At 39.8% G+C, this 16,963-nt stretch overlaps 1 protein-coding gene across 1 annotated transcript; it reads left to right on the plus strand.

Moving 5' to 3' along the window:
- The first annotated feature begins 1,366 nt into the window (after positions 1 to 1,366).
- On the plus strand, positions 1,367 to 16,910 carry LOC108443674 (acylamino-acid-releasing enzyme). Its single transcript, XM_017724465.2, has 23 exons — positions 1,367 to 1,755; positions 2,374 to 2,503; positions 3,038 to 3,164; positions 3,753 to 3,840; positions 4,142 to 4,217; positions 5,671 to 5,762; positions 5,889 to 5,963; positions 6,257 to 6,394; positions 6,500 to 6,591; positions 6,716 to 6,756; positions 6,896 to 7,017; positions 7,102 to 7,162; positions 7,275 to 7,372; positions 7,661 to 7,712; positions 7,787 to 7,875; positions 10,975 to 11,113; positions 12,063 to 12,146; positions 12,294 to 12,374; positions 14,198 to 14,286; positions 14,541 to 14,731; positions 15,357 to 15,459; positions 15,604 to 15,710; positions 15,871 to 16,910. Exons 1-23 carry the CDS (start codon positions 1,726 to 1,728, stop codon positions 15,974 to 15,976), a joined length of 2,211 nt encoding a protein of 736 aa, XP_017579954.1. The 5' UTR covers positions 1,367 to 1,725; the 3' UTR covers positions 15,977 to 16,910.
- The last annotated feature ends 53 nt before the right edge of the window (positions 16,911 to 16,963 follow it).

The raw sequence follows: 16,963 nt of genomic DNA on the forward strand, positions 1-16,963 counted from the left end.
CTGACTGGATACACGTTGGAACTCACCTCTGCTGGAAAGCAGCTCCGGGGCTGGAGACCACTTATTTAATAAATTTGGTACCTTCACATAATATTCCTGCAGTACACCACTTTCCCATTTCTTGCTAACTATTGATAACGGTCATGAAATCAATAGGTTCAATTTATCTTTCTTTTACATTGTGAATGAATCTGATCCATTATCTCCAGCCTTGGTTTTAATTTACGCATGTAAAACACCATGTTTTACTGTAAACAGTCATTCAGAGTGGTTTGATGTGAAGAGAAACTGACAGACTCAGGTGTCTTTACAGTGGTAGTGATAGGAACCAGTGGTCATGATGTCCACGATGCAAATTTAGCCATTTTATTTACTATCCAAAACCACCAGTGACCCTACCTGTGTCTTCTGAGTTTATACGTGTAATTAAATTGTGATAAATCTGACAAAGAAAACACGTTTTCTTACAAGTTTTCTTATTCTGCTTTACAACATCCTGCATGAGCCTCCCAGCCATTAAAAAAGACACATAATAACTAACTGTTATGCAGCTTTTAGAGACATTATAAAGTGGTGGTTCCTATCACCACTACTGTGAACAACTCCAGTACGTTTCTATGTGAAGGAGCATTTCACACCAAACCACTCTGAATGACTTTGTTTACATCTTAACCATCTGAGGATGATGCAGATATCATGAAGCACGGGTGGAATATACATACATACATACATACACATATACATACACTCACATACATACATACTCATATACACATACACACATACATACATACACTCACACACATATACATACATACACACATATACATACACTCACACATACATACATACACATATACACACACTCATATACACATACATACACACACATATACACATACATACACACACATACATACACACATACATACATACATATACATACACATATACACACACTCATATACACATACATACACACACATATACACATACATACACACACATACATACACACATACATACATACATATACATACACATATACACACACTCATATACACATACATACACATACATACATATATATATATATATATATATATATATATATATATTGATGCATTTCTCGTTTAACGCTGATTTCTGTGCGTCTTCTTGTCCTGATTTTATTGCTGCTGCTGCACGAATCGGAACTTGAGTACCTCATTTCGTTCCTTTCATGGGAAGATAATAAATAAATCTACATCTGAATCTGAGCGCTGCCGTTCGTCTCTCGGCGCGCTGTCGTGTCGTCAGGTAATAATCAGGCGCTTCCCAGGCTGAAACAGCGAGACTCCGCAGGCAGGACACCACGCCATTTCCTCAAAGCGGAGCACGCCGGCGCATGCGCAGTAGCGACGAGGGGTGACTGTAACAGAGTTGAACCGGTTTCTGTCATAATTCAGGAATTTAACCTGCAGGACAGACATTTTCTCTGAGAGGGCTCTCCAACCTCTTTAACTAGATGCGTGGTCCTCCCTTAGACGTGGTTATCTGTGCCGGGTTTGTTTATGTTTAGTGCCCAGCAGTAGGCTGCCAGGTTAGCTGTGTTAGCTGTGTTAGCTGTCCTGGGCTCTGGGAGGAGAGAAACCAGTGTGGCAGCTGAACTGAAAACAGTCAGGAAACACTTAGAAACAAGACAGCGGAGACAGGCGCTGCTCCCGCGGCTCGGCTTAGTCCAGGATGGATCTAGAAGGCGACGGGAACCTGAAGGTAAATAGCAGCTTTAGCGAATGAGTCAGTCGGTTACCGCTACTAGTCTTGGTTTGACGTTAATCGGCTTTAGCCGTGCGGGGCACTGAATTATGGTTATGCGGTCCCGTATAAACCAAAGCTGGTAACGCTACTGCCCACTTTCCTGAGCTAGGCGAGCTAAGAGGCTAAAGTTACCAGGCTAGCGCTGCCTCGACTCGAGTAAAGCGTAGTGAAGCTTAGCTGACGTTAGCCTGCTTAGCTAGCGGTGGGTTGCTAAAGTAGCGTAGCTTAAACGAAGAAAGACGACATTGGGTCAGATGTAACGTTCATAAGCGGTGGGCGAGAACTCCCGCCAGGTCTAAGAGGGTTATTCGTGTCATTAACGGCTCTTTAGCTAGTGACAAAGAGCGGTGCTCGGTTTGAAACACCGCCCAAGGGCTTTCTCCGTGTTTAATGACATTACAGCCTGTGACCGGCTGCCGTCGGGCCACTTAACCTAACTAAGTTAGCGTTCGCTGTCGTGGGCGACTCGGGCAAAACATGGCACTGGCGAGAGGGTTTAAGGCCACACTGTTCTCTGCCCGCGGTATGTTGTTGCTGAATTCCCGAGTGAGTTTTTCCCGTGTGTCTGATCAGGTGCTGACCAGCCCGGAGGACATTGCTAAGCTCTATCGGGAGCAAAGTCTGTTCCCCTCCCTCAGCCGCGCCGACGTGGGGCCAGTTATCACTTCACAGTATGGAGGAAAGTACAGCAACATCTCCACAGGTGGGCATTATTCTGTGCTCAGTAAACCGGAGAAGTCTCCTAAATGTCTGCATAATTACATGGTTAATGTTTAAACATAGTCATTCAGAGTTATTTGATTTGAAATGTTTGGATTGTTCACAGTGGTGGTGATGGGAACCAGACGTCTGACGCGTTTAATGAGAGCGAGCCATTAGTGGCGAAGGCGTTTGTGAGGCTAAATAGACCCCAAAGAACATATTGTTCCAGATTTGACTGCATTTTAACAAAATCACCATCACATTTAATAGATCAGAGCACACATGTAGGTTCAGTGGTGGCTTTGGGTAATAAATAAAATGATTCAAATCAAGAAATGATTTGAAGCACCATGTGCACGCAGGTCTAATTCACGTTGTGGTTAAAACATGGAAATGTGCTATAAGGTTGTCAGGACGGGGACTGAGCTGCCCTAGACTTGTATATCTAATAACCCAGCAGTTGTTGTTTTATTTATCAGTAACAATATAGTGTAACACTGTAAACTTTACTAATGGGCTCTGTTTTATTTTTCAGAGTGGACTCAGCGGGATCTGGAGAGAAACGAGAATGTAAAGTTCTGCCGGCAGTACATTGTATTTCATGATGACAAGTCAATAGTCTACTCGGGGCCCTCTGGAAACTGCACAGAAATCAAGGGAGAGTAGGTATCCTAGTTAGCAATTCAAGAGGTTGTACCTGATTCTGGTACTCGAGTCTGGTCATTTCTTTGTTTTAAAGAACCAAATCGGCTCGGCTCATGAAAATAAGAAACGCTGTAGGATTTAATGAAATTGCACAGATGTATTCAGATGTTTTTAGAGCTCTGAAAGAATAGTACAGCACGTAGACCGAAAGTGTGCAGAAAGATCAGAACACGCTGTGAAACATGTTGGAAGTCGTGCAGTGGCCTTCCAAGTGGTATTCCGAAAGAATAAAATACCCTGTACCCTGAGATAAAAGCTGATATTTTGTAGTTTTCTTCATATTTGTCTTTTCATTGTTAATCCTAATTATCGGTGTGCCCAGCAAAAATTCTAGTTAAAGAAACGCTTGTAAGCATTTAAAAGTAGGGGTGAAAACTGCTGTATCCCGCTATAGCGGTCTACTGGTCCGACTGCAACTGGGGGATATGTGGGGTCTGACTGAGGTTGTGACCAGTATCAATACTGATGTAAAGAGTCTGTTGGGCTCTGTTAAAATGATTGTAATTCAGTGGTGTCACTGATCACTGCACTGTGACTGTATGCAGGTTGCTGAGCAAAGATTCTCCCTCTGGGGATATGAAGGCTGTTGTGAGGGCGTGCACTATCAAAGGAGAGGAGAAACAGTTTCTTGAGGTGAGTCACCATTAAGTTTAGTGTTCCTTTCTTAATCCCGCCAAGGTGCCCTGGCTTATTTTATGTGTGTAGTGTAGAGTATATAGCGTATATAGTTTTGTAAGCCTTAATGCACATTTCTGGTGCTTGTTTTCTGAGTAGGCATTTGGACAACTTTGCACTTTTGTTGTTTGCTGTACTCCATGCTGTCTTCCACTGTTCCTCATGTTTTCTCACTTTCTACCTATTTCTTTTTTTGCCTGTGGATTTTCACTGCTTTGTTTTCCTAACTTTTTTCTTCCCACACCGTGGTTGATTGCAGATCTGGCATAAGAACAGTAAGATAAAAAGCCTCAACCTTACTGCACTGAAGAAGCATGGAAAGGTGTATGAAGATGGTAATTGCTTTACAGTTTTAGTTTTAAAATAGCTTTCTGGCGTATTGGTTTCAGGAAAACACTGACTTGCAATGTCAAGAAAAAGTATGTGAAGCTTATGGATAGTTTTGAATGAAATGATTATAAAATGTGATCTGTTCTTCACCTTAATCCTATGCTCATCAAATATAGGCGAACCCTTGGATTTGATAACTGGTCGAGCCGTCTGTCTGCAGTAACCTTATGGAAGCACTTCCAGTAGCTGCAGTTTAAACCTGCACAGCACTCGAGGGATATTGAAGCATTCTTGCTTACAGAACTGCATCAACTCAGCCATATTCTTCTGATGTCTGGTTTGAATGTCTTTCTTGGGGTCCAGTCCACAGCAGCTCTGTTGGGTTAAGGTGTGTGATCTGACTGGGTCACTCCAAAAGATGGATGTCATTTTTAAAAGCTGTTTCATATTGTTTCATCATGTTGCATCACTGAGCCTCTATTGAGCTTCAGCCTGCAGACAACCACCCTGCCTTGATCCTTTAGGATACGTTGATAAACCTAGGAATACTTTTGTCCTTGATTATGGCAATTGGTGCAGTCATGATGCTCCACCATACTTCATCATTGGGATTATGTTTTCCTGTTGGTGTACAGTGCTCTTTTATATGGTGTACATAGTGGTGTGTGTTCTTCTGTAACAATGCAACTTTTGTTTCATCAGTACAGTAAACATTTACGCTCTAGCATTTTGCAGTGTTAAGGTGCTTTGTGATAGACGTCAGAAGTGTAGGGAGAGCAGTGGTTTCCTCTGAGGTGTCCTACCATTGACACCATGCCTCTTCAATGATTTTCGTAAAATGGACTCAAGGACAGACATGTTGACTAGTTCCGCTTTCCAAATGCGCTCTCTTTTGAGATTACTTTGTAATGCGTTCCAACTTCATGCGAATCAACAATTGTTGATCTTAGGCCTTCTGGGGTCTCTTTTTCGCAAGCCATGTTTCACAAATGAAGTTGAAATGACTTGAAGGTGCGGTTTGTGAACTGCAAATTCACAAAATATTAAATTGATTTTTATAAGTCAAAGTTGCCCTAGCTCACACTTTGATAAAGACCAGACCGTGTTTTAAAATGATTTTACACAGAAATGCACATTCCAAAGGTTTCACATACATTTTCTTGTCACTGTAGATCAAATTTTTAAAATTTATGCTTCACGTCTTCTATTAGCTCAGGCCAGTGTTTAAAAGTTCTGTTGTCTAGAATTTTAAATGGTCCTTAATTGCTTTTTAAATGAACGCTTGCATAACAGCCAGAGCCAGGGGAACCAGTTTTCTGGTGGTTCAGGAATTAAATGGGTTTAATCTTCCCATTCACAGTGAATTGTGCGTGATCTAACATTTTTAGAAGTTACAAAGCTCACCATGTTTATTTGCTTTGAATCTGTAGTTGATCTGTTGTTTCTCTTTGTTTGTAGATCAGTTTGGCTGCCTAGTTTGGTCTCACTCTGAAACTCACCTCCTGTATGTGGCGGAGAAGAAGCGGCCCAAAGCGGAGTCTTACTTCGAGGTCTTTCACGTCACGTGAAATGAATTAACCTGCTAATGGTTTATGATTTGGAAAACTGTTCTTGATGATAATTATCTCTCTTCAACCCCACCTACATTTTCTTTTCTCTCTTGTGCACCCGAACAGTCAGGGTCTGAGCCCAGTTTGCTTGGCGATGAGGAGGAGGCAGTGAAAGCTGAGAAGAAGGAAGATACCGTCAAGGTAAAAATAAACATGAGTGTGATTTTGATCTGTTTATTATCTAGTTATGGTGGTGATTATTGTGGATTATCAACGTACATGGCCAAATAATATTTGTAGTTTGTTTTATATGGTTAAGGTTAGAGCTACGTTTAGATAAAGTTGGAATATTTTGCCATTTTGTTAAAAATCATAATTATGATGTATAAAAATATTTGACAAGTGCAGCATGTTCATATGCTTATCACACTTGTGCAATGTAAAAGGTCTTTACAGTGATGTGTATTCTTGTGCTGCATGTTATTTTCTTTCAGGGTGACCAGTTTGTGTACTATGAGGATTGGGGAGAGGCTCTGGTCAGCAAGAGCACACCTGTGCTCTGTGTTTTGGACATCGAGAGTAACAATGTATCTGTGCTAGAGGGCGTACCGGACAACATCTCCCCAGGGCAGGTGCGTGTGAGAGTCCTTTCGAGAGCAGTAGACAGAGCTATGATGTTGATTATTTGTATGAATGTGGGTTTACTATAATCTTTGGTATAATCCCTGTATCTGCAGGCATTCTGGGCACCTAATGACACTGGTGTGGTATTTGTAGGATGGTGGCATGAGCCATTCAGACTGGGCCTGAAGAGCTGTCCCAATAGGAGGTACGTCTGCCTATGTTGTACAAGTCCATGACAACCTAACAGACCTACTGTTTGGCTTGTGTTTTGACTATAGTTCCATTTTACTGTTATTTGTAACGCAGCATATTTGTGCTCTGTATGCCAGGTCTTCTCTGTTTTATGTGGATCTTACTGGTGGGAAATGTGGTATGTCATGCTTCTTTAATTTTTTTTAGCCTGTGTTAAATGCATTTAAATTTTACATTGTACTGTGTTGTGTGTGTACGGCTGCATGTAAACTCAGTCCCTCCACTCCTTCCATTCCTCTTTCCCTTTCCTCTCTCAGAACAGTTGTCGTCGGACTCCGCTGCAGTCTCCTCTCCTCGTCTGAGTCCAGACCTCTGCCGCATTGTCTATCTTGAGTGTGGAGTGTATGGCCCACATCAGCAATGCAGCAAGCTGTGCATGGTGTGTCTGTCTGTGTCTGTTTTCTGCTTAATAGCTGGAGTTATTTTGATTTTGTATCTCATTATGCTTTGTAAACTATTTTAGTATGACTGGTATACGAAGAAGACATCAGTGGTAGTTGATGTGGTCAGGAGAGCCAGTGAAGGTACTGCATGTTTGTCTTCAGCTTAACTTAAGATTTCTGTTGCTAAGAAATAGCTGCTTTTACAAACCTCTTGACTGTTTGTTGTAGCCAATATTTGTGTGTGTGCATGCAGATGGCTTTACTGGAATCTACAGCTCCATGCTGTCTCATCAGTGCTGGTCAGCTGACAGCAAGCGAATCCTTGTATCCTGTGCTCAGCGAAGCCGCAAGGTATTTCATAGCAACCGTTGCCTAGGAGACTCTCACCATAGTAACCTTTGCCATGGTGATGGACATCATAGGAACACTCTGCTTGCTGATGAAAGCTAGGCAGATTAGTCTTTTTTAGAAATGCAAAATACTGTTAATTCCCCAAGGCTTGCTTGTTTGTATGATATTATTGACCAGTAATTAAAACATGTGACAGTTGTGTTGAACTAATGGACTGATTTATATCGTCAGTAATATTGTGAAAAATTGGCCCTAAATTTCCATCTGTTCTGTGCGGCTATTTTCTAGGATCTTCTGGTGGTTGATACTTCTACAGGCCAAGTCACATCTCTTACCTCTAGTATGTACTTCACTCTTTTCCTTGTATTCTCTTGTGTAGTTGCACTCATATAACAGTTGTCTCTTGTTTCTTAGAGTCTGACATGGGAAGTTGGTGTCTGCTGACCATTCAAAGGGACTTGATGGTGGTCAGTTGTTCTTCTCCAAGCTGCCCTTCAAACCTGGTAAAAAACTTTTCTTTTTTTTTTTTTTTTGACTGTAAGGTGCTTCCTATTATTATCTTAGCCATTGCCTGTGTACAATAGAAAACTAATTGCAGATCAGCTTTAACAGTAAGTATTACTATATGCAGTGCTGTGTAAAACTCTTTCATTTAGTAAAATTTGCAGTCAAAATGACCGTTAAGTACAAATTATTTATTTGTCAGGAAAAAAGTCGGACGGCTACGCTATATGGACAAAAGTATTGGGACACACAACTTAAATCGTAAATTTAGGTGGTTTATTCAGTCCCATTGCCACAGGTGTATAAAATCAAGCAGCTCAGCAGCTGCACACAAGCCTTGCATCACCAAGCACATCACCACTGGACTCTGAAGCAGTGGAAACGTCTTCTGTCTGTCAGTCTGATGAATGAGTCTGGATTTGGCGAATGCCAGGAGAACGTTACCTGCTTGACTGCAGTGTGCCAACTGTGAAGTTTGGTGGAGAAGGGATAATGCTGTGGGGTTGTTTTTCAGGGCTTGGCCTAGATCTCTTAGTTCCAGTGAAGGGAAATCTTAATGCCTCAGCAGACCAAGACATTTTGGACAATTATAACTTTGTGGGAGCTGTTTGGGAAAGACCCTGTTCTGTTCTAGCTTGACTGTGCCTGAGTGCACAAAGCATAAAGACATGGTTGTATGAGTTTGGTATGGAAGAACTTGACTGGCCCACACAGAGGCCTGACCCCATGAAATACTTTTGGGATGAACTAGAACGGAGATTGCAAGCCAGGCCCTCTCGTCCAACATCAGCATCTTATCTCACAAATGTTTTCTGAATGAATGAAAGAATTCCCACAGACACTCCAAAATCTTGTAGAAAGCTTCCCAGAAGAGTGGAAGACGTCATAGCTGCAAACTCTACTTCTGTGCACCTTCCTGCCATGCTTCCAATCTTAAACCCGAGCTACAGCTGTGTCCTCCCAGTAAAAGATGTTCCTAAAGGTGTCACTGACTCCCCTTGAAAGAGATACATTCACACAACTGCTCAAACACATCTTACATCTTTCTGGAGATTGGATATAAAAGAAGCCACTCACAATAAAAAACGGGAAAATAAAGGAATATAAGAGAAAAGGTTGGAGTCTGCTAGTCCAGCAAAACTGTCATCAGAAAAAAAAAATAGTACTTCATGCGTAAGACGAAACACAATGTGCCTGTCCGTCCTTCCACTAATGCTTCCACTTGATGCTATTGGTTTGAAAGGATATGTACCTGTCAAGAAGCCATTACTGAGAAAAGAAAATGGTCACAAAAGAAAAATGCACTAGAAAACCAAAACTGGAGTTCTGCAAAGGGCAGATGGTTTTATGAACCAATGAATATAAATTTAAGTAGCAGATAAATGAGACTCTTTGAACTTTGAACCCTTTGATGTCTCCAACTGACAGTCAAACGTGAGGATCACCGCATGTTAGGGGATGTATAAATGAATCTTGGTGATTTTGTCTTTGATTGAAGACGATATGAATACTAATAAGTACAAATTGTAGTACATCATGCAATATCCTGTGGAAAACATTTATTCAGGAAAAAATTACTTTTAAGATAATGACCCCTAGCACACTGGTGAGAAGGTCAAGACGTACTTACCAAACAAAGAAGCGGCAGTTCTCAGAACAATGGCCCCGCAGTCCAAACCTTGGCCACACTGAATGTGTTTGTGATTATGGATTGTGAGATGTGGAAAAAAAGGACTTGGAGGTATTTACACGAAGCTTTGAAAAAATATTCCAGCAAATTTCCTCGAAAGGCTGATGGCAGGTCTCCCAAAATAAATTGGAAGTTGTAATAAAGGCAAAGGATGGACACACCATGTACTGAAAAGAATATTTTATATTTTTAAATGTTTTTTTTTTTCTGTTGAATAATAACTTGCTTTATGGCTGTTTTGGCTGTAAATTAAATTTAATTTCAATGTAAATGAAAGGGTGGGCTAATGTTTTGAGCCTCTGGTGTATATACACATTATGACCACTCACAGCTGAAAGTGAATGATATCGATTATCATATCAAGGTCTGGGATATGTTGGACGGTAAGAGGACAGTCAGTTCTCGTAGTTGACGTGTTGGATTTAGGAGAAATGGGCATGTATGAAGACCTGAACGACTTTAACCAGGGACAGATCATTATGGCCAGACTACTGGGGTGGATCATCTCTGAGAGGGCAATGCTTTTGGGTGAAAGGCATTGGTAAGGTCCTACTGATGGTAGTCCAAGAAGGGACAAACCACTAGCTGGCAATGAGGTACAATGATGCGCAAGGGCAACAAAGGCTATTCCATGTGGTGTGAACTGACAGAAGGGCTGCTGTGGCACAAGTCACACATTTTTACTGATGGTTATGTGAGGAATGTGTCACAACACCGTGCGTTGGATCCTGCTGCTTATTGAGTTGCATGGCCATAGACCAGCAGAGTGGCCATCTTAATCAGTGTCCACTGTCAAAAGCACCTACAATGGGCATGCAAGCAGAGCGTATGTGTCTGAAGAGGGAATTTGATGCCTTGAGCAGTGATTTGCTGTGAAAACCTGGGTCCGAGCATTCTTATGGATGTCAGTTTGACACATTGCTGCTGACCGGTATGCCCCTTCAATGACACCCGTATGGAATGCCCAGACTCCGGGTTTTCCTGGCCGCTTTCAGTAGGACTATGTGCCCTGCCACACTACACACATTGTTCAGGAATAGTTTGAGCAACTTGATGAAGAGTTCAAGGTGTTGCTGTTGGCTTGAGCTTTAGTGAATTAGAAGGCCAATTTGATCAAGCATCTGTGGTGTGATCCATGGTTACTCCCCAGCAACTTGTAAGACTTGCAGGACTGCTGTTAACATCTTTTTTGCAGATACTACAGGGCTGCTTCAAAGGTCTTGTAGAGTCCATTTTTTTGGCAGTTCACAACTGTTTTTGCTAAATTTCAGGGCTGATTTAAATGGATCAGTAAAATATAGATCAATATCAAAAGTATATTAGACAGATGGTCGTAATGTTGTGGTTTGTGTGTGTATGTGTGACACTGGCAATACACTGTGATTTACGGTAAAACAATTCTTTGTAGCGAGTAGCTTTCCTGCCATCCAGTGGGTCGGAGAATGAGGTTTCATGGGTTACCCTAGAGGCAGCACAGACGCAGCCTGAAATTGATTGGCAGATTCTCAGTTTCACTCCACCTTCTGATGAGGACAACAGCCAGTACCGTGAGTTTTGATTCTCCTTTAACTAATCAGCGTGAATTATTCGAATTTACCTTACAAAAGGTCTCACAAATAGGTTACAGGATTTTGCAATATGCAACAAATATCAGCCACTAATTTGAGACAGATGCCTCTGTCGTATAATGAAAAATGATAGTATCGTTATGTATTTAATATCGAAACTGACACACAGGGAAGGATTGAGCTTGTGTGGCTTCAGTGTCTTATTCTTATCCTTGTGAAGTAAAACGCAAACCATTACACTCCTAACTTTCCTGTAATCTGTCATTTTATAATTTTAATGTATTACATTGAACCAAGCAATACCTTTCAGTGATTAGGATGGCAAACGCAAATAACAAAATATTTCTGTATAAATTTTGTTTCCATTGTAATTAAGCTGAAACTTAATCAGTGTGAATGAACAGAACATTTCCTAAATAATAACATTAATAATAATATTAAAAAACCACACACACACATTGTCTGACAGTAGTTCAGCAAACTGAGAATTACATGTAGAAGTTTCAACCCTCGTGGTGAATTTGAAAGATTTGTTCCTGTTTCCTTCATGTTTATAGATGTTGCTTCTTAATAAATGTTCTGTACATGTGGCATAATTAGTCATTCAGGATTTTGTTCATGACAAAACCAAAAGTCTTTTAAGCACATCATTGAATCCACACATTCAGAAGAAGATATAATAAGCCTGCACACATCAGTGGCCTTTACAGCAAATGGCATTTAGCATGCAAAACAAGGACGGCGTAGGTTCTATGTGGAAACAAACACTAAACTGCAGTAAATTGGAATAAGAAACTTCAGCGTATTATTAATTCAGCACTATGTAAAAATTTAGGGTCACTAAATCAAACATTAATTTTTGTTGTATGTTGTGTTTCACCAATAATGAAAATGTGATGCTACATTCTGTCTTCCTTTGCTGCCTTAGCTGGTCTGGACTTTGATGCCATATTGTTGAAACCAAAGCAAATGAAAGAGGGGACAAAACTACCACTCATCGTTAGCCCACACGGTCCGTTATTTTATTTATTTATTTATTTATTTAATTTTGTAACCTAATAATATTCATTATTGATGTTTTATTAACACAAAATTTCTTTTCTTTCTTTCTTTTTCTATTTCTTTTTTTTTTTTTTTTCCTTGTCTGTGTTTCTTTCAGGCGGACCTCATTCTGTAGTAGTTGCCGAGTGGCTTTTGTCCCAAGCGGTTCTCTGCAAGATGGGTTTTGGTGTCTTACAAGGTGAGTAACAGTCACTGTAAACTGTTTTTGTGTGTAATTGTGGATTAAAGTAATTTCTGATGTAATGTCAACTTTATTAAGTTAAAATAAGCTGGGATACAAAATATAATTTAACCCGTTTCCATAGTTTTCATACAGTTCTATCACTTATCCAGCCAGATGAAGCGAAACCTTTGAATACTTTCATAAATTGTATGTAATGTTAGATAACTGCAGCTAACAGTGCCTGCAAGCTTGCTGTAACTCCTGTAGACACTTTTGGTCTCTTCGTTATCTCATTCAGTGTTTTGGACTTTCTGAATGTCGGTGATCTGCCACCAGTTGCTGTGAGGTTTAACATGGTCTTTTGATCAGTTCTTTGAGTGTAGTTACTATTCATAGATGGATTGGATGAGTCTGTGGCTATTTGTGTCTTGAAGGGATAGGGATGGTGATGGTAAGTCAGTGATTGATTGGATGTATCTCAGGATAAGTGGTTAAGCTTGGATCATTGTCTCTTGTTGGGCATTTAAGCATGGCAGGTTTTACAAATAGATTGGATAACTGTCTCTATAATGAGTTGTAAGATGTTGCCTGAAGGGTGGATCGGAATCATTTGCTAGTTCTTTGTGCATTCGTCTGGGTGGTTGTGTTTTATTAGAGAATAAACAAACAATAGAAGCACTACATTTAAATTAGGTATATATTTAATGGTTGAACATTGTAGGTCAAATATATACGACAATGTAGCATTAATATGTACTTTAATTTCATTTCTGCTGCATGTTCTATTTTTAAAAAGTGTTTAATATGTCTCAAGTCAGGGAGAGAGTCTTAAAAATTGTGAAAACGCACTCGAATAGGAAAAACTAGACCCTATAGCAATGGACGAAGTAATGTGTTGTGATAGTCTTCATTATGTCACAGGAAGAAGCTTTCCATTGTATTGCATGCCAGTGCAGATTTTCAGTAAGATAATGGGTTGTTTTGTGGACATAATGACATATTGCCTTACCCTTATTATGCCTACCCACTTTGAGTCATTTACTCACTAGAGTCATTTCCCAAATATGCATCAGGATTGAATCAGGTTTAAATTCATTTTCAACTCATCACAGCCTGTCTGACGCTTTTTTTTGGGTATATGCATATTTTATCTGCATTCTCCCCGGTTTTAATGCCTCCTTTATTTTATTCTTCCTGCCCATTTTCATTATCTTTTAAAACTCATCATAAAATTGACAGCATTGCATATTGAAGAAAGCTGAAGAAAGCTGCTTATTATGTAATTTTTTATATATATATATATATATATATATATATATATATATATATATATATATATATATATATATAATTTTTTTTTTTTTTTTTTTAATAAATAAACATGATAATGATGCCCAGAAGGAGAATGTATGAATGTATGTATGTTTTTTAAAATTTATTATTATTATTATTATTATTATTATTATTATTATTATTATTATAATGAGGTTATAAAGAAAAAAATGCAGGCATATAAAATCTGCCATGCAGTAATTTAATCTGCACTAGTGTTAGAAATATGAGGCTTTATTTGGTGGGCCTGTTCAGCTCGGCCCACCAAATGCTGAATAAAGACTGAATTTCTTCTGGCAAGTTTTGGTTCAAAACTGGATGATAAGGGTCGGATCAGGTTCAGACTAAATATTGTCAGGCTCAGGCCCGGATAAAGCTTGGTTTTGTTTCTGATCTTACATTAGCAGCAATGCTTCACGAAGTGTTTCAGTGCTTTGGTTCATATGAGTGTTCTGTTAAATGCTGGCTGGTGCTAGTGTGATTCATCTTATCTGTGGTGTTGTCAGTCAATTACAGAGGATCTATTGGCTACGGTCAGGACAGCATCCTCTCCCTGCCTGGAAACGTCGGCACTCAAGATGTGAAAGATGTCCAGGTGAGTACAGCAATTACTCTTATTATGATGGTCACGAATTTAGAGCGATGTAGAATCAAATTACACAAACTGTAATATTGACACTATTGAGTTGGACAGTGTTCAGTGAACTCTGTCCTTATTCTTTTATTTGTTGTAATTATTCTTACTAAAAAACTTCATTTTGTATTGTTTTGTCTGCCGAGAGTCCATTTTGAAAGTGTTGCTAACCTTATGAAATATCTCCTTGACTTCTTGTCTAATTTGTATTCCAGTTTGCTGTTGAGAGTGTTCTGGCGCAAGGTGACTTTAACAGAGAGAAAGTTGCAGTTACCGGGGGCTCCCATGGTGGTTTCTTGGCCTGCCACCTAATTGGCCAGTACCCAGACTTCTATAAGGCGTGTGTTGCCCGGAATCCAGTCATCAACCTGGCATCTATGATTGGCAGCACTGATATTCCTGATTGGTAATAGAAGAAGAAGAAAAAAGTCCTTTTTTCTGTCTCTCCTTCTGCGTAATTCATCAGCTGTAATTCCCTCCCCTCCTACTGTGGGCTTGCCTGTAATTATTCTGTTGCCAAATGTCTTTGGCAGGGGGAAACAGTATGGATTCTAATTTAATGACATGAAATGCTTTATTTACTCACAGATGGCAAAGCCCTGCATACACTGGGGTATTATATGTACATTCAAGACAAAACTGTACCAGATAGTACAAAAGTTAAAAGCCATTTAGTTAATTGAGGTCCTTTTTAAGCGCATCCATTGCTGGTATAATCTTCATAGAAACCGTTGCCAATAGAATGGGAGACTCTGGAGCAGCCACACAAACCTAAGGTCTCCATACCCAAGGCCGAGCTTTGGCTAGAGGGGTGTGAAGCCCCCCAGCATCAGGCTGTAGAGCAATGGAGCTGTGTTCTCTGGAGTGATGGAACTGAAAAAGGACCTCTGGGGAAAATACAAACCAGACATGAGTGCTTTTGTTAAAGATATACCATGTAGAGATTTGGTTCATGTGCTGTACTATACTGGGAGGGGACTGTTATGCAAAGTAGATTTTCAATTCTTCATTGTGTGTGTGTGTGTGTGTAGGTGTGTGGTGGAAGCTGGATTTGATTACAGCACTAATGCCCAGTTAAACCCCACTATGCTGGAGCAAATGTTAACCAAGTCACCCATAAAACATGTGACACAGGTGAGTTTGTGTGCTTTTTCTAGGTATTGAACCCCTTTATTGATTCCGTGCCGGCTGTTTTAAACCCACTTCACTGTTGAGTTTTTAAAATTCTGCGTTTTCTGCATGTCCCTTTTTCAAGATCAGTTTGTTTGCCTTTTTTAGGTAAAGACTCCTGTGCTGCTTACCTTGGGAGAAGATGACAAGCGTGTGCCTAATAAGCAAGGCATCGAGTACTACAGGTCTCTGAAGGCCTTGCAAGTGCCAGTGAGGTAAGCAGGGTTTAAAGTGCTCCTCTACGGTGGTACAGAAAGTAATGCAGACAAAACACTTTCACATTTTAAAGCAGACTGGGTATTACATTACAATGAAATTTTAAAATAATGCTTTCATTTTCTATGTATGTATTCATAAATTCACTTTTGTCCATAGGTTGTTGTGGTACCCAAACAATAACCACTCTTTGTCCAAAGTCGATGCAGAATCGGATGGATTTATGAACGTTGCTCTATGGATCATCCAGCACCTCGCGCTATGATCAGTTGGGGGGAGTCAGGCTATCATGGGATTACATATTTAAAATACAAACACTAACTAGCTACAGACTTTCACACGTTTAAAGATTGTCACCAGTGTTATGAATGAAGTGGTTTAAGTTCTACATGTTAAACCCCTGAAGAGATGAGGATGAGTCATCAAAGTGGGGCCATTCAAAATGTGTTGAATCACAGAGCACTGGTAATGCTATACATTCAAAAGTGTGACCAGAAATGTCTGTACATTTTAATCCAGTACTTCCCTTCAAATCAGATGTACACTAGAATCTTTCTTAAATTTGTTAGCATACAAAGTTATTTTACTTAGAGTAAAATATCAGTCAAATTTGTTAGCACACATCATTTTACATAAAGTAAATATCTGTCCGACTTAATTGGACAAATACGCAAGTGTTCATGCACTGTTTTTAGAAATGTTCTGACGTTATGACTGAGAAACTAGCCGATCTTTTATAAAACCAAAGGTACTCTTGTTTTACTCATCTGTAAACCAGCTGTCCTTGCCTGGTCTTATGATGCGAGTGGCATGGAACTGCAAAATGCTTTCCTTCCAAAAAAACATTTGCTGTGATGATGGGCTCTTTTCAGTAATGATTTGTGACTATGCAAAATAGCAGGTTAACTCTGTTTCTTGTTGGATTCTTTCAGGCTGTCTGTCTAGCCGCTCTCACTTTTGATTTTGGGTTCTTAATTTGGGTCATATAAGTTTATTGTTTACAGTTTTAGACTGGTTTATTGTGTGTTCTGAATCATTTACTGAAAGAGCTGCTTCATCCCTATTAGGAAGGTTTCTCCTCTGCTCTGCTGCAACATTTAATGATTGAGTATGAAGCACTTGGATATAATGACTGGTTTAATTTCTGGTGATATTTCTATTCTACCTGTTCTTTTTCAAAATAAATATGTTTATATGGTTTCAGCGTACCTGTCGTTTTTCCGCATTGACTCACTCATGTTTTTGTTCTTAC

This window comes from Pygocentrus nattereri, chromosome 29 (assembly GCF_015220715.1).
Source record: "Pygocentrus nattereri isolate fPygNat1 chromosome 29, fPygNat1.pri, whole genome shotgun sequence".
Classification (NCBI taxonomy): domain Eukaryota; kingdom Metazoa; phylum Chordata; class Actinopteri; order Characiformes; family Serrasalmidae; genus Pygocentrus; species Pygocentrus nattereri.

What these genes read in the sequence shown, in the direction of transcription:
- LOC108443674 (XM_017724465.2), top strand. Translation starts at nt 1,726, where the DNA reads ATGGATCTAGAAGGCGACGGGAACCTGAAG. An exon ending in TCTTACTGGTGGGAAATGTG is followed by an intron (nt 6,757 to 6,895) that starts GTATGTCATGCT and finishes TTCCTCTCTCAG; the next exon opens with AACAGTTGTCGTCGGACTCC. An exon ending in ACTCATCGTTAGCCCACACG is followed by an intron (nt 12,147 to 12,293) that starts GTCCGTTATTTT and finishes TGTTTCTTTCAG; the next exon opens with GCGGACCTCATTCTGTAGTA.